This window comes from Condylura cristata, unplaced genomic scaffold, assembly GCF_000260355.1.
Source record: "Condylura cristata isolate star-nosed mole 26May11 unplaced genomic scaffold, ConCri1.0 scaffold00013, whole genome shotgun sequence".
NCBI classification, from domain to species: domain Eukaryota; kingdom Metazoa; phylum Chordata; class Mammalia; order Eulipotyphla; family Talpidae; genus Condylura; species Condylura cristata.
This window is the reverse complement of record NW_004567114.1, coordinates 31,881,199-31,906,497: the sequence shown is the minus strand read 5'-3', so window position 1 is coordinate 31,906,497 and position 25,299 is coordinate 31,881,199. Positions and strand designations below refer to the sequence as shown.

At 41.3% G+C, this 25,299-nt stretch overlaps 1 protein-coding gene across 2 annotated transcripts in view; it reads left to right on the top strand.

Moving 5' to 3' along the window:
• The window catches only part of DAAM1 (dishevelled associated activator of morphogenesis 1), a 154,463-nt gene that overhangs the window by 111,555 nt on the left and 17,609 nt on the right, over positions 1-25,299 (top strand). The window contains exons 9-19 of one of the 2 annotated variants that reach the window (XM_012724620.1): positions 677-743; positions 970-1,087; positions 1,476-1,614; positions 1,883-1,941; positions 5,078-5,265; positions 5,792-6,088; positions 6,395-6,502; positions 12,642-12,671; positions 13,766-13,872; positions 20,477-20,561; positions 24,769-24,875. In XM_012724620.1, coding sequence (XP_012580074.1) covers positions 677-743; positions 970-1,087; positions 1,476-1,614; positions 1,883-1,941; positions 5,078-5,265; positions 5,792-6,088; positions 6,395-6,502; positions 12,642-12,671; positions 13,766-13,872; positions 20,477-20,561; positions 24,769-24,875 — 1,305 coding nt within the window. The remainder of the gene's footprint in view (positions 1-676; positions 744-969; positions 1,088-1,475; positions 1,615-1,882; positions 1,942-5,077; positions 5,266-5,791; positions 6,089-6,394; positions 6,503-12,641; positions 12,672-13,765; positions 13,873-20,476; positions 20,562-24,768; positions 24,876-25,299) is intronic. The other variant, XM_004681825.2, reaches the window with a different exon arrangement.

Genomic DNA, 25,299 nt, shown 5'->3' with positions numbered 1-25,299 from the left:
TTTCCTTTCCACCACTCTTCTTCCTTGTTCATGCACTCAGGCATGCTCTTTTTTTGATTTTCTATGAACATGCCAAAATATTCTTGCTTCATTCTCATTGCACTTTCTATATCAGTCCACAGATATCAGGATAACTTTTTCCCTTGTTCCCTAACAAAAGACATTTTCCAGCCTCTGTCCCCATTAATCACATTATCTTTTATCTTTATTCCCTTTACCCTGATGTATTTTTCTTCAGAGAACTTAGCATCCCCTGTGTCTACATTATAATGTAGAGGGGGACTCAGTAAATGTTGGAATAAGTGAATGTCATGTCTTCTGTGATCTTTAACACAGCAGCTAGTCAAATGTGGGATGAGCTTGTTGTTCTAGATATGGTATCTGTGAGCAGATGTGATAATTTTTGGATTTGATAAACATTGTATACTATGTGCAAAGTATTCTAGACTTTTAAATTTGTCTCCTATTGTGATCTCATTCAGCCACGTGATGTGTATCTTTTTCTTTTTCCTTAGAAAAAGTCTAACTGGGTAAAGGCATTTAAAATTTGATGCCCTCTTTACTTTAGGGATATCCCTAAAAATTTAAGAAAGGCCTTTGTGTTAATACATTGACTACTGTGTGCCTGTGTTTATAGGATCTTTTGTTTCTAATAGCTTCTCTTTCATTCTTTCAGGCATTTAGACTTTTTTGAAATGCTCCGAAATGAAGATGAACTAGAATTTGCCAAAAGATTTGAATTGGTATGTGTGCTTACAGTGTTTCTGATTTGACTCACCAGTGCTTGTAATTTCCCTATTTCGGTGTATGCGCTAGAGTAGACATGGACCAGTGTATCCTAAGAGCAAAACCAAACTTCTGTTTTGCTACCTATGTGTTAGGATTAGCTTCTGTTTACCTTGGACTTTCTTATCTTGCATTTTGGGAACTGAAGGTATTTGACTTAGATATCGTTTTCATATAAAACAGGTCCACATAGACACAAAAAGTGCAACTCAGATGTTTGAGCTGACCAGGAAGAGGCTGACTCACAGTGAAGCTTACCCTCACTTCATGTCCATCCTGCACCACTGCCTCCAAATGCCTTGTGAGTGTGTTTGTGACTTACCTGTGTGATTTTGAATGTTTAGACATTGTCCACTGGCGTCTGTCTTCAGAACACTACTGTTAGGTTGGGTGCGCATCAGGGACTTCAGATTTTAGGGGTGTCTGAAGTTTTCAAAATGAAATCAGTTTTAACTTACTTTGTTTCAAAAATAGATACATGCCTTACAACACAGAAAGGGCTAGAAAGTGCCTCTCAATCAAATAATAGATCATTGCATGGCAGGATTTCAGAAACTTTTGGGAGCTTTGGTACAGATGTTGTAAACATTTCTCTGGTTTTCTGACTCTGGAGGCTGGTGTTTACCGAACAACACTGTGTTAGTTTGGAAGCCACCTGAAGTTTTTTCCTATCATTCTTTTCTTTCTAGACAAGAGAAGTGGCAACACCGTTCAGTACTGGCTGCTGCTAGATAGGATTATACAGCAAATAGTTATCCAAAATGACAAAGGACAGGACCCTGACTCCACACCTTTGGAAAATTTTAATATTAAGAATGTTGTGCGGATGTAAGTTTCTTTTTATTTTACAGACTGTGAAAAGATAGTGACAATGTTGCTTATTTTATCTTCAAAATATGAGCTGGGAGAGGCTGAAATGTTCTACCAATCAAATATGAGTTCATAAATATACACATGTGGTATATCTAAGAAACACCGGGGTTTCAAGCAGGTTGAGGGTGTTCTCTGCAGCTGGTGTCATTTGTATGCAGGCAGCTTGCGTTGCACTATGGGCTTTTATGTTTTTGTAACGAATGCTTCTTTAACTATTATACAGGTTGGTTAATGAAAATGAAGTTAAGCAGTGGAAAGAACAAGCAGAAAAAATGAGAAAAGGTAAAAGATGAGGCCCTGACAAGAGGCCTTGTTGCTCGTTATTGGGCAACTCTGCACATATAAGGAATTTGCATTGATAATTTTTAGTGACTTCAGTGCATCAAAGAGCCTTTCTTTTTCCACGTCTTAGAGCATTTTGCACTGGTTTTTCCTGAATCAAGTTTCATTAGTTGTCATGCTGATTCCCAAATGTTTTGTCCTTTTACTTTAATCATGTACATTTTTAGAAAAAGCTTCTGATATTTTGTAATTTAATAGTCATTAATTCAAATTTTTATCTCAACCCATCCCCACTCCCAGTCTTTAAATCACAGTGAATTTTAAGAACTCTGATATGAGATACCAGGAATTGCCCAAAGTTTTAGACAACTTGGTCTCAGCAGCCTAACTCACCACAGGACCTTAATTTGGCATGACACCAAAAAGGAGAAATCATACAGAAAAAAAAACAACCAACCACTGTAGATAAACATGCTGTGAAATATTAACAGACCAGCTGTTGGTGGATATTTGAATATTTCTTTTATGTTAACATTCAGCATCAATTCACAAGAAGGTCATCTGTGTCCATCACTCTGCCAGTTATTCACAGAGTGGATATAACTGTCTCATTTCAGAATATTAGCAAATTACAATTGGTTCCTTTCAGAAAGCATTCTATCCCTGGCCACTGTGCTTTTACTCAGTTGGTTAACTGACTTCTTTTTCCTTGCCCAAGTTGTTCACTCAAAGCCAGTGAAATACAGCAGCACTTGCCCATTGTTTAGCATGTTGAAAAGAAGGTCAAAGAGATGCCAAAGTACTTCCTGTCCTCTCATCACATTAGTCCTTTTCCACTGAGCAGAAAAGCTGGGTATCCACTACCAAATGTGAAGTACTATGAGGATATAGGTTCCCACAGAAATTCAAACTGCTCTCCAAAAAATGAGAATGCACATATAAGTAAATACCATAAACTGCTATTAAAATAATAGACATAGTGACTAGAAGGGTAAAGAGAGCTCATACCAAAGGAAAACTGTCAACTTGTGGTAGTTCAGGGAAACACTCAAGAGCCTAGAGATTGAAGTGTACTAGTTGTGGAGAGTTCTTAGGATGCACGTTTTAGGGTTGGTCAGTCAGTGGATACCCAATGAAGCCTTTCAGTGTCAGCCACTGTAGCAAGCTCTGGGTCTGAACCTCAGCTCTGCCACTTACTGGGTGGATAAGAGAAATCGTATCTTTTTATCCATATTTCTGTAAAGTGAAGATTAAACCTAACTCCAGGGGTGTTGTGAAGATTAAATTATAAAACAAATAAAAGACTTTAGCACAGTACCGGGACATAACTGGTTGCACAATATATGATAGCAACTATGGTAAGATTCGGCAGGTATGGTGTTACAAGAGGTAATGGCCAAAGTCAGGGGGCAGAGCTGGGTGGTTTATAGTGAGGTGATAGGTAGTAAGTAGAAAAGAAGATGTTACAGGTAAAATTAATTCTTTTCTGGAAGTTTGAAGAGGCAAAGTTGTATTAAAAAGGACATTTGTTGATTAATTCCAAGAATGGAAGGAGTAAAGAGACAGAAAGTTTTAGGACCTGAAAGTTGGAGAATATTTAGAGAGAATTCTCTTTAGTGTAACACACCCAATGAGTGTTCAATAAAAGCTTAGTGAAAGGGTGGTAAACGGATATCATTTGTGAAGCAACTATTTAGGCCAGAGCTTCTCAAAGGTGGCATTACATCAGAACCATCTATGGAGGACTCAGAAACCATATTCCTAAGCCCTGCCCCGCCCTACAACATAGATCCTTTGGAATAAGGTGTGGAGATCTTGAAATGCTACATGTCTCAAGTAGTTCTGAAGCATGGCCAGATTTATCAAAGGCTAACAATAGGTGATAGGAAGTCAAATCTTAAATTTGTCAAATAAGAAAGACATGGAGATTGAATAGGGAATTTGGGAAATAGTGAGATTTTTCATGTGTCTCTGAAGAAGTCAGGGAAGCCTTCCACAGAATTGAAGAAATGGGTTGAAGGTTATCTTAACTGAAGTCTGGTAAAGTCCAAGAATTTTAATAGCTTGAACCCTTTTCTGTAAACTATTGGGTTGTCAGAAAAGTCATGATACATTTTTTGCTTGAAAACATAAAAAATATGTCATAACTTTTCTGACAAACCAGTAATTTTGGAGGACTCAGAAAATGTAAGGTACAGAGAAAGCAAGAATTTAAATGTGTTAACAAATTCAGAAGTAGAAACCGACTGTACCACTCTGTCCCAGCGGATCCTCTCTCTCTCATGAGTTTGTTGTTATAAAAAGAATTCGAATTGGGGCCAAGTATTGGCAATATAAACCTGCAGCCTAAACTTCATTAATTCTCTTTTCCAAAGCCCATCATTCCTGTCAGCAGGCTTATTGGCAATGTAAATAAACATTATGTTAAATTGGCTGCCTTGTTCCATGATAGCTGGATTGGGAAGTTAGTAAAGTTACAGCCGAAAGCTGGTATTTTTGGTGACTCTCATGCTCAGCCAGAACTACTGCCCTTAAGATATTTAATGTTGAGATGATAACATTTGCTTTCACAAGTCTTAATAATTGTTAGCTGGAGGCATAAAATACTTCAGGTCCAACAGCCTTCTGAGAGGAAAGGAGAGGAATGACTCTGCGTTGGGCAGACACTCAGTCTGGCATTCCCTCAAAGGGCAAGATCCTTCTTCCAGCCCTCCTGCTTGTTAGACATGAGCCAGCAAACCCGCCTACTGAAACCCTGCTTCTCTCACTCATTTCTAATTTACAAAAAGAGACCCTTTCAATATTCCATTCCCCAGCTTGGCTCAAAGACCCTTCCTTTGAAGGATTCTGAATTCAGTCCCAAACAAGCACCATTCTCGCCACCGATGACCTTGTGTTCTGTCTTTAGTTCTGCGACTCTGGGATTCTTCAGTCTTTTAAATGTAGTAAGGTGGTTCATTTGAAGCCCCCCCTTTACGCATGACCACCTTTGAGCCCTTAAGTCACTCCCTTTGATGGAGGACAGGAGCAGTACTTCCTGAAGACCCTCACGGTCACCTCAGTCAGTGTTGTCTGTAGAGAGAATGTTTCAGCACTGGAGTGCTCTGTCCTTACATCCCTTTGTTTTCATGCTCAGAGCACAATGAGTTACAGCAGAAACTGGAAAAGAAAGAGCGAGAATGTGATGCCAAGACCCAAGAGAAGGAGGAGATGATGCAGACCTTAAACAAAATGAAAGAGAAGCTTGAAAAGGAGACCACTGAGCATAAGCAAGTCAAGCAGCAGGTGGCGGATCTCACGGCACAGCTCCACGAGCTCAATAGGGTGAGAGCTGCGGCCGCCCAGGGTCTTCTGTTCCAGTCAGCGGCTGAGGCCTCACTTCTCCCAGAGCCCCCATCCTCAAGCAGATAATTTCTGCCTAGGGATAGAAAACCTGACACCCCTGATTTATCACAGTGGTTGTGACATTGACTTAGTCTGCGCAGGTTACGCAGCAGCAGCAGGTTTATTTTTTCCTTATTTGGGGGGAGGGAGAGGATTTTTTAAACACAAAGCTTCTAGTAAGAACAAGGGAAATCACACTAGTTTCTGAAATGACCGCTCTCATGAAAACCAAGCGGCGCAGTGGACCCAGGAATTGAGAGACGCGTGAGTGCGTGGCGGAGGCGCTGTCACCGTGCAGGTGCAGGGCCGACCCAGCAGATCCCATGGAGGCTGGAAAGCGTCCTTGGACTTAGTGCCCCTTTCATCTCAGAAGTGTGGGTCTCTCTGTCATGTGCATTTGAGGCAAGCTTCAGACTCTCCGTAACACCCCACAACTTGACTTCTTCCATTGGTTTTGTCTTTTCAGAGGGCTGTATGTGCTTCAGTCCCAGGTGGACCCTCGCCCGGAGCCCCAGGGGGGCCTTTTCCTTCCTCTGCCCCTGGGTCTCTCCTTCCTCCTCCACCACCACTTTTGCCAGGTGGAATGCTGCCCCCTCCTCCACCTCCTCTCCCACCGGGGGGCCCTCCTCCTCCCCCAGGTCCGCCTCCTTTAGGAGGATTCATGCCACCCCCTGGCGCTCCAATGGGCCTGGCACTCAAGAAGAAGAACATCCCTCAGCCCACAAATGCCCTGAAATCCTTCAACTGGTGCAAACTGCCTGAGGTAAGCCATTTGCTCCAGTTTTCCCTCTAATGGCTAATATTAGCGGCTCAGCACGCTGTCACTGAGAGGGGAAGCAGCCGCCTGGCTGTTAAATGATTTCATTTTCTAGTGTGAACTCCAGGTTCCCACTCACTCAGAAATTTAAGTGATAAAACTTCTGAAATAAATTACATGTTGTTTGAAACCAGCTCACTTGGCACATCTGGTAGAATGAAAAATTGGGGGTAACAGCATGTTGAAAAAATTACGTCTGTTCTTTTAGTGTATAACTATAAACTACAGCACTCATTAACTTCATGTTTGCAGAACAAACTAGAAGGAACAGTATGGACCGAGATTGATGATACGAAAGTCTTCAAAATTCTAGATCTTGAAGACTTGGAAAGAACTTTCTCTGCTTACCAAAGACAGCAGGTAACAGCATGTGGTACAGATGCCAAGAAGTAAAAAAAAAAAAAAAATGTGTCTCCTGTGCATGATTCCCTGGACCATCTCCATCACCTTGCTGTCTTAGCTGTCAGCTCCTTGGTACCCAGAATCTTCTTGCAAAGCATCATGTTGTGTGTCCATGTGTGTCCAAGTACCTGTGAGAATGTGTGTGACAGAGAGAAAGAGAAGAAGTACACAAGCTCTTGGTTCGAGAGCTTCATGCCCTGCTCTGTCTCCATTGTTGAAAGGAGTTCTGTATATTATCACTGTGCTTGGTCAAATGGAGAAAAATAGTAATAGGAGAATCACCTTACTTATCACCTCATAATGCTTTGTTTCTGAAAGGCATCTTTTTTTTTCTGACTTTTCGAAATCTATGTGTATATATATCAACTGGTTATTGTCAGAAGTGAGCTGCTTTATGAAATAGCTTGACCTTTAAAAGTAAATTGCGGCAGCCAGGCCAAGGGACATTGTTACTGTGTGTCTTGCACGTGATTGAACTGAAAGTGGGGCAGGGAAGGCTGAGCAGGTGTGAGATGGCAGTGGTTCAAGTGGGGCAAGCAAAGCTTCTGTGGTCACAGGGACAACATTGGACATGTTCTTGCTGGATTCTGCCCTCATGAACCCTGGTCATAAGTGTGTAGTACCCCAGACTCCTGGAAGGCACCACACTGATCTTCAGGGTAGAGCAGAAGAGGTCATGGCAAGGTGACTCACTACAAAAGCTTCAGAGCACAGAAAGCTGCAGCAGGCACCCAAGGCAGTGACCTGGGAAGGGAAAAATTGAGCTTCAGAGTGAGAAGGCATGCCCCGGGAGAGAAATGTGGAGAAAGCAGAGTATGTCTTCAGCAGGAGCACACAGAGGCCGGGCATCTTTACAGGGGCTTTCCTCAGCTTGGTCTAGAGGCCCTTGAGTCCACCCTGAATCATGCCAAGGGTGGAGCATCCTCAGAAGAGTGGCAGACTTCCTAGTCCGCTTGGGCTTGGCCCAGGACCCTAGGAGTGTCCCAGAACAGAACTGCTAAGCCCTGAGGGGGAATGATGGTCTGAGGCCAGGCAAGAAGCAAAAGCTGAAAAGGTTTCTAATCTTCAAATGGTCTCTCATGCATCTGAAATTAAAAAGAAAAATATGCTGTGTCTTTTAGACAGAATATTTTCAATGAAGAGGAAAAGCTTCTCTGCAGTGCATTTTATGCTGTTTCAGTGAAGTATAAAAATGCAGGTGGTTGCCTAAGGGTCTGCTCAGAGCTGTCTTAGAGCAAATGCTCAGACCAGATTCATTGCTCATTGGCCATAGGTAGAACCTCCTCTCCACACCCCCCACTTCTTCCCTCCTCCCATCCCCCCTTTCAGGAGGTTTCCTCTGAGCCATAATACAAGCTCTAATACATTTTAACAAATTTCTTACTAGATTCAAATATTCTTCTGACCTCATTTCATGTCCCACTAATTTCCCCCTAGTCCTAATAACAGTCCATTCTGGGTGCCTAAGATGAGAGTTTGGAAACTTAGAGGCGTTAAATTGAAGGAAGGGAAACATCAGTTATTTCAAACGATGCTATTCAAGTCTGAACATGTGGCTTGCACTTATTATCAGGGCAGGTGGTTGAAGGACCCAAGTTTACACGACTCATAATTAACAGGCTTTCAGCAGAAGGTACAGAAGGATACTGCCAAGATGCTCTGGGACAAATATGTGGACAGTTCTCAAGAGCTCTGGCAGACAGTTTGCAGAGAGCTAGCATTTGGGTAATTGTGTCTTAGCAACCAAACACTGTTTAAGTAATCAGTAGTGATTCCAGTCAGGATAGACTGGAACATTTCACTTGTACTTGACAATAAGTAGACTGGTAAGCAGAACCAGTTGTGACATTTTCAGTAACATTTCCTGGAGAAAATATTTCATCACACCTGTTCAGCATGATTCAAGTATACTTTCTTGTTGGAGCAAGAGTGGAAGATGTCATTTCCTAAATGAAGGTCATTTGAGCCGTTTTATTGAATTTACTGACTGTGGAGAGACATAAAATTGAAAGATGCCCACCTTCTAGTAGGAATATGTAGTAGTGAATGAAACACAGTACTTGTCATTGAATGGCCCCTAGTTTCATAACTAATGGTGTCATCACAGACTTGGGCTTGTGCTCATTTTAGGCTTGACACTGCATTATGTGGTTATCATCACACTAACACTGATCTCCTTTCCACTCCCAAATGAATATGAGAAACCTACTTTTCCTACAATATTCACTTTCTGCCATCTAGTTATAAAGCCCTCATTAAATTCTCTAGACTTTGGCCAATTGTTTGATCATGTAAATTTTTCAGAAAGGTAATGGAACAAACAAATACCATTAACTCTGTGCATACAACAGGGACACTACACCGAGAAAGATTTTGAAAAGGAACTCAAATGTCAGACTTGTCTAGTTTAGGTGAACACTGATTAGTGAAACTCAGGGGAGGTATTTTATATAAGTATGTGGGCACACGTACACAATCTATGCCCCCGTGGACTTGAGAAGTAGGTCATTAAAATCAGAACAGACATGCTGTCTACTTGTATTTAAAGGATTTCAAAGGATGTAAATACACTGAACTGTTGCTGCTCAGGCCCACAATTTAATTTATAGTACAAAAGCAGAGGTGAGAAAACCCCATAAATAGCCACAATTTTAACTAAAAGATACTAATTAGTCAAGTGTCCATTAACATTCTTGGTGTTGCGCATGATTTGCCCCGTTTCCAATCTCATCAACCCTAATATTTAATTGTCATTGAGTTCGGGTATTTTTAATTTATTTAATCATCACACTGACTCTGCAAGGCTAGTATTATTCCTATTTCCTATGATGTAGTGTGCACTCACTGTTCAAATGGCTAGATCTACAAACAGCATAATTCTTAGTTGCACTCTGTTCTCATGTGATGGTTTTATTCATTATGAATGTCAGGCTTTGTCAAAGGTTTACTGTAGCTCCAGTTTTAAGAACAAGACTGTTCCTATTTAGGATTTTTTTTCTTTCAGTGTGGATATCAAAGGTGTGCAAAGCTGATTATGTAAGCTTATGGGCCACATGAAATGGAATTTAATAGTAAGCAGGGTTATTCCCCTGCTCGCATTCCAAAAGTTCATTGAAAAGTCAGTTTCTTGAATCTTAGAACCTATTTTTCTTGAAACTGTTTTATGCATGTTCTCTAGTCCAACCACATACACACACACAAACACCATTTTACTGCATAGTGTAGTGCTTTGCATAGTGATGCTATTTCAGATACTATTAAATAATAAATAGCTATGATCATTCTTCCTTCCTGCTCTTTATCTAAGGAGACCCTTTTTTACAGGTCCCATTATCAGCACATAGTAAAATATTTTAAACTTTTCTGCTCTTATTGAAGGAACAAAGTATAAGTGCTGTCCTATGCTCCAGAATCTGTCTTGTCCTACTAAAATGCTATAATATAGCATTTACTCATTCTTGGGGTGTCATTTGGAGCACTCAGTGCTATATTCTATTTTCTTTACTAGTGGTCAAAGAATTTCCCTCTTTTATTCTTTTCATATTTTTCATTTTCTGTATATGTAATTCTTACATTGAAAAAGTATATAAATGAAGGTGTTTATTTCAATAATCTTTATACTCAACCACAGCCTATGAAGGCAGAAGAGAAAATTGTAAATAGTGGTTTTTCTCATGACCAGAGTTAGGTAGAGATTCCATAACAAGACTCAATGGTATGACTTAATCAAATGCAGGGTTTTGTATAAATATCAGTGTACATATTTTCCTGGAAAGGGAGAATTTAGGGTTTGTTACTAGTTTGGTTTTGTCTGACCCTTTGTTTTGTTTCTCCATATTCAACCTCAAAAAAATTAAGAAGCATTTATGTAGGGTTTATCATTATTCATGTGAGACTTGTCATTATCACTGCAGTGTTGAGCCATTTTCATTGTGGGATCCTACTGATGGGAACATATCAATGCTGGGTTCTGACAGTAGAAATCCCAATTTCTTATGTATTTTCCAATACCCCCCAAAAAAAATCATCCACAAAAATCAAACACCCTCTTAGGTCGAATCATGTTTGGCCTAAGTCAGTTAATGAATAATTCAAGTTTGCAAAAAGAATGTTAATTTATTTGTAAAGTACTGGATGCATCATTATTTTTTTAGCATGCCCCCAATAAATTTGTGATTTGACTTAAAGTATGATTATTAAAGGACTCTAAAGAAGGGGAATCTCTTCACCTAATGGCAGTAACATTGATTTTCAACATTGTTCTATGACTCAAGGATACCCAGTCACACCTACCACACTAAGAGTCCATCATCATTCTATTGAGCTCCTCCCCACTTTGTTCTCCTCCCTCTTCTCCCCCTCTGGTAGATTCAAATTTAGTCGGATTTTAGGGTTTGTTACTAATTTGGTTTTATCTGGTCCTTTGTTTTGTTTCTCCATATTCTAATCTAAGGGACACCATCTGGTATTTGTCTTTCCCTAAGAAGGGGAATCTGAAAGACTAGTAATTAACAAAACTCTCCCATGGCATCTCATCCTTACCTCTGGAAAGCCAAGGTACTTGACTTAGCTATCAACTTTTACACTTGTTGCTGATAGAAAAGCAAAAGAAGAAAAAAATGGACTTAATAAATTGTAATGCCTGATATTTTGTGCTTGGAAATAAATATATACCGCTACTATACAAAATGCTTTAAATACTTTATTGCATTTAATCTTCAGTTATCAACTCCATTTTACAGAGTGTCAGACTGAACCCCAAGCCTCATACCTCGTAAAAGAGAAGTGCCTGATTCCATTGTCCACTACAGTAGAGGTCAGAGGTCTTAATTTCCTGACAACAGGAATTAATGGAAAAGGAGTTGTCTGACAGAGTCAGATCTAATTTCAGCTAGCAGCCTGTCTCCTTACAAAAGAAAAGTTCACTTGACCATAGCTTTTTCTGCCCTTGAAAGAAGAAGCTGCTTTTTCTTATAGGAAAAGAGTTCTAAAGAGCTGCAGAGTAGAAAACTTGGACATTAGAACAGGAATGAAGGAAAACTGAGACTTTGGAAAAGAAAGGTTTCTTTTGGTTATCATCTGTTTCTCAAATGTCATTCTAGAAAAGCAATCCCTCCCTGAATGGGTGAGTTCAGGGAGAACACATTGTGTTTCACACTACAAGAATGATGCAAACCAGCTCATCTGTGTAAAATTGGCCTTGGCAGTGCTTCCGGGACCAATAAGACCTTAAGGAATCTGCTGAGCCAATGCTGGTTTTGCAAGCAGTTGGTCTGAAAGCTGGGGTGTGTTTTGAACACCGAAGCTTTTATTCATTCCATCATTGCAAAAATATGCCAAGAAAGCTATAATTTTTCTGATATCAATTGCTTCTTCCTCTTTTCCTTCTTCACTCCAAGACTTTTCTATGAACTATTTCAAAAGAGACTGTTGACCTCGTATGCTTGAAAAAGCCCTAAAGGCAGCTGGGACAGGACCAAGGTTGGCTATGCACCACATGGCTTGGTTATTGTACATTCTGTTTTTCTTCATACCCACCCATAGTACCCAAAGGCATCATTTAGAATCCTGAGGGATACTGAAGAGTTCATACGACCTATGTTGTTGAATGTTTCTTTTCTTAATCCCTCCTGTGACACAAGAAGGCAGGGAATTATCTCTACCCAGAAAAGAGCATGTTTCACTGGGTAATACCGGACAGTGGTTGATGGAACTGGTATTTTCCCGTTGAATAAGTGGAGGCCCCCTGTCCGCCAGAGGATTTGTTCCTTTCCCAGCTTTTCTTTCCCAATTTGAGTCTGTCTGAGGTATTTTAAGTTCTCTTCTCTTCTAAATTTGATATGCCACCAAGGAAAATTGTGTGCAATACCTGCCATCTTTCTCTGCCCTGAATGCTTAGTACTCTGCTCCACATTGTACTTTCATCCAGCCTTTCTCATCTTCAACAGCGTTCATTGCTGATCCTGCAGGCATAAGTTATCTCTTACCCTGTGTCTCTGATTCCCCTGACTGCTTTGACTTTTCCCCCATTTGTTGCTATGATTTCTGAACTGCATGTATCTGATTTGCCTTTTCCATGCCTCTGCCATGGCTGTAGGATTTCTTTGTGAACAGTAACTCCAAGCAGGTAAGTGAGCTACCTCCTAAACCTTGCTTAGAATAACTCCTTGGCTCACTATAAGCTTGAAACGTCTTGGCTCTCCCTCTTATTCCAGTAGTGTAATGTAATGCTGATGTAATTCCATGTTGGGATTCAACTCTTAACTGAATAGGTAGAGGTATACCTGAGATCTTAGCACAAAAGACTGTTGAAGTTGGGCCACACAGGGTTCCTTGTTACAAATTCCATATTGTCTGTTTCCTAAACTTGCATAGTTCCAGAGCGCTTTGGTTTCCTTACATTCTTAAAACACTATTATGATCCATTTTTAAAATTGACCCTGATCTCTATTTAAGTCAAACTTACTATTTATCAAGTCAGTCTGTATTTTCACTTTGTGCAGCTTATTCAAACAGTATTTAGAATTGTTTTGTCCACCTTCCACTGTAATCATGACTGGACATTACTGCTTACAGCTTTCCGGGCACCGCAGCAGCAGTGTGCAGTTGTGCTTGTTAATTTGAGGGACTGAGCTAATTCTTTGAGCTGCCCCCGCCCTGTTGTCCACCAGGCACCAGGGCAGTGAAAGGTACCATCTGGACTTTGAAGCTTCCTGTTGCTTGTAAAGATGTTTGGGAAGTTTCATTGTTCAGCTTTCTGAGTGCTCTGGATGCAAATGGTTCTGGAGTGAATGGCCCTTGCAAATGACCAGACTGGCCATGGCAAACCTCAGCTGAACTTGATTCATCCTGACAGTTCTTCTGTCTGCTATCCATGTCTGCTATCCATAGGGATTTGGGGGACAAAAGGAGGGCACTACTCACTGTTAATTTATGCACACTTAGCATCTTCAACTTAGAAGTGCTTTATTCTTCCAAATAATGGTTTTTCAAATGTGGGTGGTCAGTTTTTCTTATTTTCCCCTTTGTCAACCAGATTTTAGTCTTTGTTTTAATTCCTTGAGTTCCCTACACAGCCCCCCATCTCAACTTTGTGTGTGTGTGTGTGTGTGTGTGTGTGTATGTCTGTGTGTGTGTGTCAGAAAATACAAAGGAAAAGTGTATGTCTAAAGTCGGAATGTCCTTGTTTGGTTTGATGGATTTCTTTCATGCTCGTTATAGAAAGAAGCAGATGCCATTGATGACACACTGAGTTCCAAGCTTAAAGTCAAAGAGCTTTCGGTGATTGATGGTCGCAGAGCTCAGAATTGCAACATCCTTCTGTCGAGGTATTGTTGATGTTGAATAAACATTTCTAGTGTGTCTGACTTTTCTGTCATGTCGCTCCAAACCGCATGTTTGTACTTGTTCTTTTAATGGTACTCGGCTGAGGTTCAGTTCTATAGATTCTCTTCTTTTTAAGGTGGTGCTTACTTTCTCCAGTGGAATGTGTCAGAACTGGTTGCCTACTTTGTTAACTCAAAAAGCAGAACATCCCAACTTGCTTTTTTTTTTTTTTCCTCAGCCTGTAAAATGGGCTTTACTTTATATGATTAACACTCTTTGTTTCAGTCTGCTTTCTAACTTTATACTTCAAGGTTATGTGGTTTCAGGCTCTTTTTTTTTTAACCTTTTTTATGATTGAAAGGATATATATAAATCTCAAATCTCAGTAAAAGCCTAATTTATCAGTTCAACTCTGTTCAGAAATCTTTCTCATTAATTAGTGAACCATCATGACTTTGGAATTGAAAAAGAGAAAGGAAATTTGGGAGCTTGGCAACTAATTGTAGCTTTATGCAGTAGTCGGGTTGTCCTGGGCATTTCAAATAGCTTTTCTGTGTCTAGCTCTTTCTTTTCTCTAAAAGGGACTTTCACGTCAGGCAAAGAAAACTAATGCTGACTGTAAATGAAGATGTAAAGAATCCCACACTTGGGGCTTTAAAAATAAATCACATTGGTTCCATTCTGGAAATACTGTCATATGCACACTGAGTCTGGTATAATGTGACTTCTCTTTCAGGGAGAGTAAAATGGGAAAGTCCCCAGCCCTTGTTTTACAGATGATCCTAGAATGAGTTTTTTAACACAAAGAGCTCCTGCTTGATTTGTGACATGGAAGCTTGATTTTCAGCCAGATACATACTACTTTAGGGAGCAAGTGTTTCTTTGGGGGAAGGAGAAACTGAAGCTTAGTGAGGTCCCTGAATTTTAATACAACTGGTAAGGTAACATGAATCATCCAGTTATCCTTTCACTTCTGCCTCTGACTGGAGGCTTTGTAAATGGACAGGCCCTGGTCTTATTCCCACTTTTATACCCTGAACACATGTTCAGGAAGACACCATTACAAGTATTTTGAAAGTCTACTGATTGGACTTTTTGGTGTGTATAATTTGCTTTCTTAAATTTTCTTTTTTACCAATAACATTCCTAATGGCAAAAATAAATTAAATTGTGGGGCAAGGTTGTTGTTTTTTTTTTTTCTTAGCTGGTATTTCTTCCTATATTTTTATTTTGTAGCCCCCCCCCAAAAAAAAAACACTTGAAATAATTTGACAATAGGAGTTACACTCTGAAGTTCTACACTATTTAAGTACTCGTAGGAGTAAAAATAGTGATCCAGTTCTTTATAGACAGATTAGTCTTAGTACAAAGCATCAACCAGAATAATCACACAAGTCATTGACAGGGTTTCAACTCTTTCTGGCAAATTTTCCATGCCATTACTGAAGGAATTATTTCATATTTGTGGTATGTAATACCCTTGCTACTTCAAATGTGTTAGAAGCTACGGTGACTTACAACTTAAATGTGTTCAGACTCTATTGAAGACCAGTTAAGAACTTGTCTCCTGGTAAATTATCTATTAAAAGCCAATTTGGGCCCTCCCTCACCAGGGAGGGACAGGTTAGGATGCAGCACTGCAAACTAGCTGCAGCTGCTTCAGTATGGTTTCAGTCCCCAGCCCTGGAGCTGACCCACCTGGCACGGCAGACCTCTCCTGACCCACCCGCTGCCCCCTCAGCAGTGTACTTCCTCAGTCTGCCTGTTCTACTCTCCACTCTGTCTCTGGTGAATCTTCTCATGGCCTGGTACTTCTGGTCTGTACCCCAGTTCTGTATGCATATATAAATAAATTTTTTTAAAAGCCAATTTACGATCAGTGATATATTATAGTTAGTGTAATTATAAAGTGTATGTGCATAACAATGTAACACTGAGTCCCACTTGAGCTTATGCTAATGGGGCCTTATTGGTTAGAGTCTAACACCCTCTCTCACACATGCTTTTCTGCTTGATGGTCACCAACTTTGCTCTTGTCAGAAAAGAACTGCATGTGTTGTGGTAAAGGTAAAAGAAATTACCCAGATTAAATTTTAATCTCTACCTTATTTAGGTTTGCAGTGTCGCAGCAGTTTGCTTTCCTTCTCCCTCATTGGTGACACATTACTGCACATAAGTGGAGAAGGAAAAGGGAGAGAGAGCTGGGAAAGTGTGTTGTGACTTTTTCTTCAAGAGTTACCACTTGGCAGCTAGCATTTACTTGCCTGGCACCATGTGGGAGGCGTAGAATGTACCAGACTTGAGATACACTGGTTTCTTTAGGAGCTCTGGCTAATTGGAGAAGAAAAATGACACAGGTCAGGTGACTGCTGGGCAGTTCAGGGCTTTGACTGGTCTGAACAGGAGGGAAAGGGAGCCAGGCACAGGGCACCAACAAGACTTACCAAGGAAAGTGGCTTTCAAAGGACCCCTTTTCACATGGGCATAGGAGATAGTTGGCAATACCAAGGACGCATGCAGCAGAATCAGGGGCACAGGAGACATGAGCATAGCTGGTCAAGAGAGCCCTGCCACAGACAATCACCACGTGGATTGAATGAGCCCAACAGGAGAGCTGCCATCCATGCGTAGTGCCTTCGTAGGTGTCGAGTCAGCTTAGGGGCAAGCCAGACCCATCACATTCCACAGCAGAGGTAAATAGAGTAGCTGTCTTGTAGTGAGCCTGTGAACGAGACTACCTGCGGTAGTTGGTTCCTTATCCACGACATTGCAAAAGTGAAGCCAAACAGGCAATGTGAAGGAAAACCCTTTCCTAGCCAGGAGCCGAGAAGTGGGGCGGGTAGGCCAGGGTCGCTCATACCTCCTGGAAAGAGGTTGCCTGAAAGGTGTCGGGTTGGAGCAGAAGCTCCGGACCATCCAGGACCCTGTCTTTCACAGCTTTGAGGAGAGAGAGGAATGGGTGGAAGGGACACAGGTACCTGAGAGTGAGAAACCATTCCCAAGAGCCTTGGCGGCATGAACACTAACTTTCCTTCTATGTGTGTGTAGAGGACATGGGGCAATTAAAAATGCACTCTGCTTTATTCCTTAAAACTTACTTTCTAAAAAAGAAAGAAAGAAACTTGGAAGCTGGTTTATATTGCAGAATGAATCCCCCTAAAATATACTTTTATGAAGTGTTCTGCCATTCTCTTTTTCCAGATGCTCGCTTAACATGGCAGCTGGGGTTTAGTAAACCACAAAAAGCTACTTTAAAGTAGGTGGATTTGGCTTAAATCCACTGAAGCAGAGCTAAGGCTGATCTAGACATCCATCCTTAACTGACTTTAATTACGCCTGGATGTTCCAATTCTCTTGGCAAATTTTTGAAATATTTAAGCAGAGCAAGGTAGACTTAAATGCTATTTTAAATGGCCAGCTTGTTTCCTGCCTTGTAAAGAAAACTGAAGTGGAAGTCTTGAAAGTTGCCACCCTCCAGCACACCAGAGCACAGCCAAGCTTTGAAAGCAATTAAAAGGTTAGAATTGTTAAGGTCCTTAAATTACAGAGATTACTGACTCATTCTCTGGATGACAGATGATACTAAGGACTCTGCAACCTATAGCAGTATCCTGGAGGGCCGCGTACCCTTCTCCTCTTTCCCTGGGGTACAGTTTCTTTGTCTGTTCCAACAGGCCACGTGCAAGGCGGCATGTTGACAGGTAGGTTTTCTTAAGTACTCTCCATTAAAGTCTCGAGTCTCTTTGTGGGTCACATTAACAGAAACCAAAATTGTTATGAATTAGAGCTCATGTTTGGACCAGACAGCCTCTGGGGATTGAGGAGCATAAATATATACAATTTCAAAAGCAAGACATTCTGCACTCCATATGGGGAGCTAATGAAATGCAAATCTGATACTTCAAGTATTGTTCTCACTCTGATTTTCAACTCCTTTTCTTTTAAATGCAAAACAGAAGGACTGAACAGAACTACACCATAAAGTGGTTTCATCAGCTCAGTGTGAGAAGGACACAGAGCTAATTTATTTTTTTTTTTCTTACAAGCAGAGCTTTTCTCATGATGACTGTTGAGGTTTCCACAGCCTGTTAGTTTCCAATCGTGGTAGTTAAAGCCTCCCTTCATGTTCCTCCTCCTCAACCTCTCTATGCTGTACCAGGCTATTCTTGGTTGACTTCAGAGCCATTAAGTCCTTCAGCTAGGGCCGCCCAGCCTGCCTGGTGGAGCCCCTGAGGCTGGGTCTTCCCACCGTGCTGTCCTATGCCAAAGAGGTTAAATTGTTCCATTTGTTGGGGTGGGGGTGGGAGGGATGGGGACTGGTTCACCATGATATCTGGTGAGCCTTTTCCTGGGGCATTGACTGTCCATCTGCCATCTGGAGAAGTCTGCTCCAGACCAACATTGTTTTCAGCAGCTTGGGAATTAGGACTAGTGACCCTATCCAGTGTGAACAGGGATGAAAATGGGATTGGTACAGTGGTTTGCCTAAATTTGTTCCTGCCTTTTTCTGCTTATCAGCACCTGAAACAACATTCAGCCAAAATACCACTATACCAAAAACCAAGATAGATGGCTTTAACAAGATCAAAATCTAGACAGAAGGGCAAGTCAGAGGTGTTCTTCGTGGATCATGGCTCACCCCAGCTCCATCCTTGATTCATTCCTCCTTCCAGGCTCTGTGGGTCCTGTCTCTCATCCCCCCTCTCCTTTATTTGAGAGAGCCTAGGTGAAGGCTAGTGTGAAGCCACATGTGCTTTCCATGACCTTGTTCATTCTTTCAAACATCAACACCACCTTTCAAATAAGAGTGTGCCTTCTCATTCTTTTGTAACTCTCCCAGACATGTAGGTGTGTGTACAGAGAGGATTCTGGCTGATGAGGTAATGGCTGTAAGTTGTTTGGGGGGTGTCCATATTAACCCTGTTAGGTGCTGTTTTCAGATCAGATATCAGCCATGAACATCATGGTTACATGGGGACCACTGCTTGCTGCTTTTCCAGTGTGGAAAAGGCTGCCATGTAGAGCATCCATGTGGTTTATTGAGCTCTTACTTTATTATTATTATTTTTTTAAGATTTACTTTATTCATTCATGCATATTAGTTGGGGTGTAGGCCAGAGGTAGAGGGTGGGAGGGCAAGAGGATTCACCAGAGACAAAGTGGGGAGCAGAACAAGTGGATTGACAGAAATACACTGCTAAGGGGAGCAGCGGGCAAAACAAGAGGTCTGCTGTGCCATGTAGGTCACCTCCCTGGCTAAGGATGGAACTTCAGTGGCTGCCAAAATCTTGATAGTGCTGAGACTTAACCCCTTGTGCCACCAGGAAGGCCCAATCTCTTTCTTTAGCTGTGTACTGTGTTCAATCCCATATATACATTATTTCGCTGTATCACGCACACATGCAAAATTATTTGTTATTATTCCCATGTCATAGATGAGAAAACTGAGGCTTAAGAACAGTTATTTTCTAAAGTCACACTGGCCAGGAAACACCAAAATCAGGACTGAGACCCAGTTTATTGATGCCAAAACCCATATTGGATCATTATATTTTGTTCTGTATTTGTGTGTTGATGTCTTTATCTTTAGTCCTAAATATGATTGTTCTTGAAGATTACAAACTAGAAGAACAGATCAAATGAGTTTAATATGTCATACTTGTGATGGCTTATCAGGAAGTAAGATTTTTTAAAAGAAGTCTGGGTCTAATGTTTATAAATAGAAGAGAATGACTCTATTGTACAGGTAATAATCTGATTAAGTTTTTTTTTTTTTGCCCCAGTTAAGACTTTTGATTGTGTCCAATAAAAACATTTTTATACATATGTTTTGATTTCATAACTTTTTATAGTCAACACTGTTATTCTGATATGATTAAAATGTAAATCATTTGAATTTATGTTTTTTGTTTAATTCCTTTATAGGATACTAACTAGATAGCTATATTTGTAGAAAATAGTTGAGCTTTGTGGTCATGAGTCTTGGGTTTTTTGTTGGTTGTGCTGCTCTCTGTATGTTGGGCAAAACACTCAGCTATGCTGTGTCTCAGTTTCCACTTCTCTTAAAATGCAGTTATTTTCAAGCTCAATTGAAATACGTAAAAGCTCCTCAATTGTTAAGTGTCTATACATTATATATTGTTTATTAACTGTTCAGTATGTTAACAGTAACATGGACTCTAAATTTTCTCAAAATTCATCTTAAATCTGACAGCAAACTTTAAGCAAACCTGAACTCTAAGTTAAGAATTTAGTTTTTCACCTGCAGTTCACGAACATTATCTATGAAAGAAAAGCAGTCAGTTATGAGTGTTTTCCCTGTTTCTCATCTTCCAATCCCTCATTTAATAAAACTAAATCCTAGAACATAACAGCTTTGTTCTCTGTGTCAGAAGAGCATTACAAAGCCTCAAAAGAATGTTAAAGCAGTTTCAAAATACTATTTTTAGGAGCAATATTATCAGGAAATAAGCTTTCACTAAGAGATTTTGAGAAAAAATGGTACTGGAAAATTATCAGCTGGAGTAGCAAAGTGAATCACCCTGTATTAAATTTTAATACTTAAGCCAGTATTGTTGACAACAAAATTAAATATTTTTTCTCCAGGTTGAAATTATCCAATGATGAAATCAAACGGGCCATTCTGACAATGGATGAGCAGGAAGATCTGCCCAGGGACATGTTGGAACAGGTGAGCTGCCAGACATGTCTCAGAGCGCAAGTGACAACTGGCTTTTCAGCAGGGGGTGGGTGTGGGAAGATCCTAGTCGTTGCCAGGAGAGGACCATTTCCTCCACTCTGAGTTGAGGAGACTAACCAAGGTGCCATATGGCTCTGGAGGGAAGCCTTCTGAGTTAATTCTCTCATTCATAAAAGTGACGGGTGAAAAGGCAGGTCATGAATCCGCCATATGCCTGCGGCCCACCCCCCAATGCCAATTTTGCTACAGTTACTATGTTTAGTAGGTCTCAGAAGTCTACTAGCTTAGTGGGCAGTCTCTGCTTCACAGGAATATCAAGACTCTCATTAGCACTGTGAGCTCACAGACAGTACTACACAAACTGCTTCATTGCTAATCTGTGATACAATTTGTGTCATGTTCTTGGCTTGCTGGCCCCACTGCCACGTGACCCACTCCTGAGGACTAACCTCGGCACTGTCATCTATGTCTAAAGAGTCACGTGCATTATACAAGGGGATATAAATTTCTTGGCACCCTTCTTGTGTCATAAGTGGTGATAGATTCAAATTCTGGGGCTAGAAAGTACTGGATGGGTTTACACACAGTCATTGCACCCTTGTCTGTGGTATTTGGAGATCATTTGTGTTATACATGGCCAGGCAGCAGTCTAATGTGGTGACATAGCTTCTCGGGGTGTGTCATTTCTAAAGCGTGCTCCATTTAGCAACCCCAGCATTGTTACTTGTCGTTCAGCAGCCTTGTTCACTTCCTCCCCAAATGATAATGCTGTTGAACTATCACATATCTCAGGGATTATCACCTGTCTCTTGGTATGGGCCAAAGCCCTTCTTGTATTTTGTGGTGCTAAGGCCTGAAAATGCTAAGGCTCTTCTGCCAGCTTGTCTCATTACCCTTGAAACAGAATCATAAGTGGATCTCTAGATTAAAATCACTCAAAATATGATTCTGAGAAGGGATGTTTGATGGCTTATAATGAGCCTGTGTGGCAAACTTGTTCCGGGGTTGGAGGTGGGGGTATTAGTCTTTGTTGTGCGTTTTCTGTTGTGGTTCTCACTGATGTCCCTCACAGCCTCGGACACAAGGCAGGGAGGGTGATGTGTGGGGCATCCCCATTTCAGAATGGATCTGTCCTCTATGAAGCCTCTGCAGCTTCAGTCATCCAAGGTGAAGACCCTCACACTTAGCAGTGGACAAGTGTGTCCTGCTGTCCTTGTAAAGTTTATGTAGTTATCAGAATAGTTAATGACTGAGTTTCTAGCTGTTAGGAGGCTCTGTATATAGATAGTTTGAAAGTAATTTCTGAACCCAAAGTTCATTTTTTAGAACCTTTTATAGCTTCTCAGCCCAAGAGAACAGAGCCTGGATGCCCTTGCCCCCCGCCCCAGATGACCCTGCTCTCTACCACCCCACATCCAACCTTGCATGAAGCTATTCCAGACCTTAGGCCCAGAGTCCCTATTAAAGGTCGTATGTTTAAAATTCCACAAGATCTGTTTACTGTGAAACCGCATCCAGCAAAATTCCTCCTTGAGGGAAAGGATTTCAAAATCGTGCCAAAAATGCTTGCAGTGCAAACAGAAAGTACTTCAAATAAATAACAAGAAAGAAAATCAGTCTACTGAAGCGGAATCTGTCCAAGTGAGATACTTTTGACCTGGTCTTTCTTGATAGCTCAGTGCGTGTCATGTGCTGGTCATCTCCTGCACTCATTCTTTGCCTCTTTATTGTACCATGTTCTGTGCATCCTGTGCCTCACACAGCACTCTTCAGACAAGACTTGAAGCTGGCTTCTTGCCTCCTGTCCTACTTGTGGTTTCCACTGAGCCACATTCCCTCCCACCTGTCCTGCTTTCAGATGCTGAGCTTGGGCCTCAGGTTCAATCAGCACACACCTCCCCTTCTTCCCAAGTGATGTCTTGGCTCTTCATTCCTCTCTTATCCATACCCATCTTTATTGCCCTCTTCTGTGAAAAGGACTGCCTCTTTACCATGTCCTTTATACTGTGCTCTTCTAAGTAGTGAAAGAGAGGTGGTGGTTGTGTTCTCCTGAACAGAGCCTATCTGCTCACCCTAACTTGGGTATGTGTTTGTGTGCATACGTGCACATGCTAGCTGGGGAGAAGCGATCCCTGAGACAAACACTGAATTTCTTTGCCCTGTAGATAAATTTCAAACTGAGAGTGAAAAGCCATTTCCTTTCTACTCCTTTTCCCTTCTCCTTGCCCTGTTACCTTATATGCCAGCACTGAGGAAGAACAAATAGAAACTGTTACGTCCAGTGTCACCATCTGAACCCAGGAACATAAATCCCTAGAAGCTACCAGGCCGCCAGCCCGGTGATCCCAGGCATGCACCTCCTTCTTCCCCTTCCTTCCCAATGGGGAAAGGCTGCACTGGTCCATCCCTTCCTTCTGCTCAGTCCACCTGGACTGGAAGAGTCCCCATCTAGTTTTTCAGTCTTTCCCTCTCAACACCATGATTGTTTGACTCCCAGTCTCTCTCTCACTTTCCCATGCATACCCCTTAAGACCCCATATCCCCCTACAGTCTTCTCCCTTTTTGACTCAAAGTTCTTGTGAAAGCTTGTCCACACCCCTCCTGTTTGCTCGTCCTCAGTCTCCTCAGTATGTCCTCGCCTCCCTAAAGTTGTTCTCACTAAGAGTCCTCATCTTCCTTGTTGCCAAAGCTAGGGAGTGCCTCCTAGTCATTAGTCTTCTTTGATGTCTTTCTGGTATGCGATACTGATGGCCACTGGCTCTGTGATGAAATGGCTTCTCCTTTGTGATACCACCCCCCCCACCTTCCCCTTTGTGATACCACCCCCCGCCCACTTACTCTGCTTCTGGTCCACTTCTCATAAATGCCAACTTATCTCTAGTTCTGTTTTTTCTGATGATTCCACTGGTTACCCCCACTCATATCTGTGCATTCAATACCCTACCTGTTACCAACACAAGTGCTTTGTATTACTAACATCTCCCCAGGACTCCCCACCTAGCCCTGCCTACTAGAAATCACACCCTCCTCCAACCTTTTCTTCCTGGATTCCCTGTTACTCTATGTCTATGTTGTGGTGTAAGCCCACACCTCATCCTTTTTTACCCTCAGCTGTCAATCCAGTTCTATCAACAACCTTGAGTAGCCCTAGGGGCTGTCCACTGCCCCATCCTACCCTCATCACTGTCCTCTCTCACCTGCGTTCCTGTGCTTTGACACATACATACATGCTCATATTTTTAGAGGAAATTGGACACATACAAAGTACTCTTTCAAAATATTAAGTATTTGCTATTTTTTTTTCACATTCCATGCTCATTTCTTCTTCCAAAATGTGGAATCAGAAACTTCAAATCCCACTATGTTTCTCTCATCCAGCTCTACATGGAATAAAAAATGAGATGCAATTAGATGAGCCAGGAAATAAGCAAAATGAATGGAAAATACACATAGAATTAGTCATTTCAGCATGATGTAATAGAAAAAAAGCCCAGAGCTGAGAGCCCAGAGACCTAGGTTCTATTTCTGCTGATTACATGACCTCACTTTGTGAGCCTGGGTGAGCTGCGTAATCTCTCTGGACCTTGACTATCATCTTCTAATGAGGGGGTTGAGTCTCTAAGGTCCATCTAAAGGTCTATGCAAAATGGGTCCTTATAAAGAGCTTCATCATTCTGACTTGAGAGGCAAGAAAGGTGCCAAGAATGAAATCTAATACTGACTTAACTACTTTTAAGCAAATGCATTAAGATTTATTTATTTCAGTTGTATCTTTTTTTTTTAATTTATTACTTATGCATACAGAACTGGGGTAAAAGCCAGAGGTGCAGGGTTGGTGAGAACATATACTATAGTCAGAGTGGGGAGCAGAACCAGCAGATTGATAAAGTATACTGGTGAGGGGAGCAGCGGGCAAAACAGGAGAGGTCTGCCACACCATGTGGGTCACCTCTGGAGCAGGGATTGAATTTGCACCAAAGTAGCAGCAGCCAGCTTGCAGTGCTGTGCTTTAACATGCTGTTGCACCAGGGAGGGTCAATTTTTTTCAGTTGTATCTTCATGATCACTTGAGGGCAGAGTTTGGAAATACAACAAATATTAAAATTTCATTTTTGAACAAATCAGCTAAAAGTGTGGGAAATCACTGAAGGGATTTAATTTGTAAACCTTGGTTTTAATATTTACATGTCCTTTTTAGCTCTTGAAATTTGTTCCTGAAAAAAGTGACATTGACCTGTTGGAGGAACATAAACATGAACTGGATCGAATGGCCAAGGCTGATAGATTTCTTTTTGAGATGAGTCGGTGAGTTTGAAAATGTTAAAAAATAAAGATGCCCCTAAGAAAGTTAAACTTTTAATTTACACCAAATTGTTTGGACCAATTAATTTGGCTTAACTTGGAGTTGTTTTGAGTTCCAAAGTGTTCTTAAGTCTGATTTGTCTGGAATGTAATATTGTTTGCATTGTTGCCTGTGGCTCAGGGTTTCTTCACAATTATCTGTTTCTGGGTCTCCTTGGCTGAAGTGCTTTTATCTAATCAAGCCATACTTTCCCAGTTTCCAGTCCGTGTCTTTCTCTCCACAACTTTGATTTCTTGGGATGGTATCTTGCTCCTCAACGTACCTCAATATCGCAAGGTTGTTATAAAAATGGGGTAGGGAGGGGAGGAAGGACAGGCTTGTTATTGTCAGCTTGAAGCCCATACAGCTGAGCAGCCAGGATCTGGG